The sequence below is a fragment of the Myotis brandtii genome, unplaced genomic scaffold (genome assembly GCF_000412655.1).
Source record: "Myotis brandtii unplaced genomic scaffold, ASM41265v1 scaffold743, whole genome shotgun sequence".
NCBI lineage: Eukaryota > Metazoa > Chordata > Mammalia > Chiroptera > Vespertilionidae > Myotis > Myotis brandtii.
The window spans coordinates 958499-958868 of NW_005370960.1; the positions used below are offsets into that span (position 1 = coordinate 958499).

Genomic DNA, 370 nt, shown 5'->3' on the forward strand with positions numbered 1-370 from the left:
CGGCCATCCCCGTTTCATTGTAGTGAACCCACACGGCACCCCAGTGCGCAGAAACGGCTGGTTTTGCGTTTCTCGGGACTTTGCTCTCTGGGACCCAGGACATTCCTAAGCACCTTGAAGCCGTCGGCCGGCAGGCTCTGGGGGTGGAACTTCCAGAACGGGTTCTCCGCCTGGTCGGTCCGCATGCTGTACAGCAGGCTGGTCCGGATGGTGTAGGCCACGCGGGGTGGCAGCGGGGGCGTGTCTGCGCCGGAGCGCCTGCGCACGGAGGAGCTGTTGAAGATGACACCTGAGGGACGGACGGATGGATTGACGGACGGACGGCCGTCACCACTGGAGCAGCTGGCAGGGAGGCCCCAGGGGAGGACAT

At 64.9% G+C, this 370-nt stretch overlaps 1 protein-coding gene across 1 annotated transcript in view; it reads right to left on the reverse strand.

Annotated features, from left to right (window-relative positions):
• ABCA13 (ATP-binding cassette, sub-family A (ABC1), member 13) overlaps positions 1-370 on the reverse strand; it is a 132498-nt gene that overhangs the window by 85685 nt on the left and 46443 nt on the right. Inside the window, exon 24 of the mRNA XM_014530520.1 lies at positions 40-289. Coding sequence (XP_014386006.1) covers positions 40-289 — 250 coding nt within the window. The remainder of the gene's footprint in view (positions 1-39; positions 290-370) is intronic.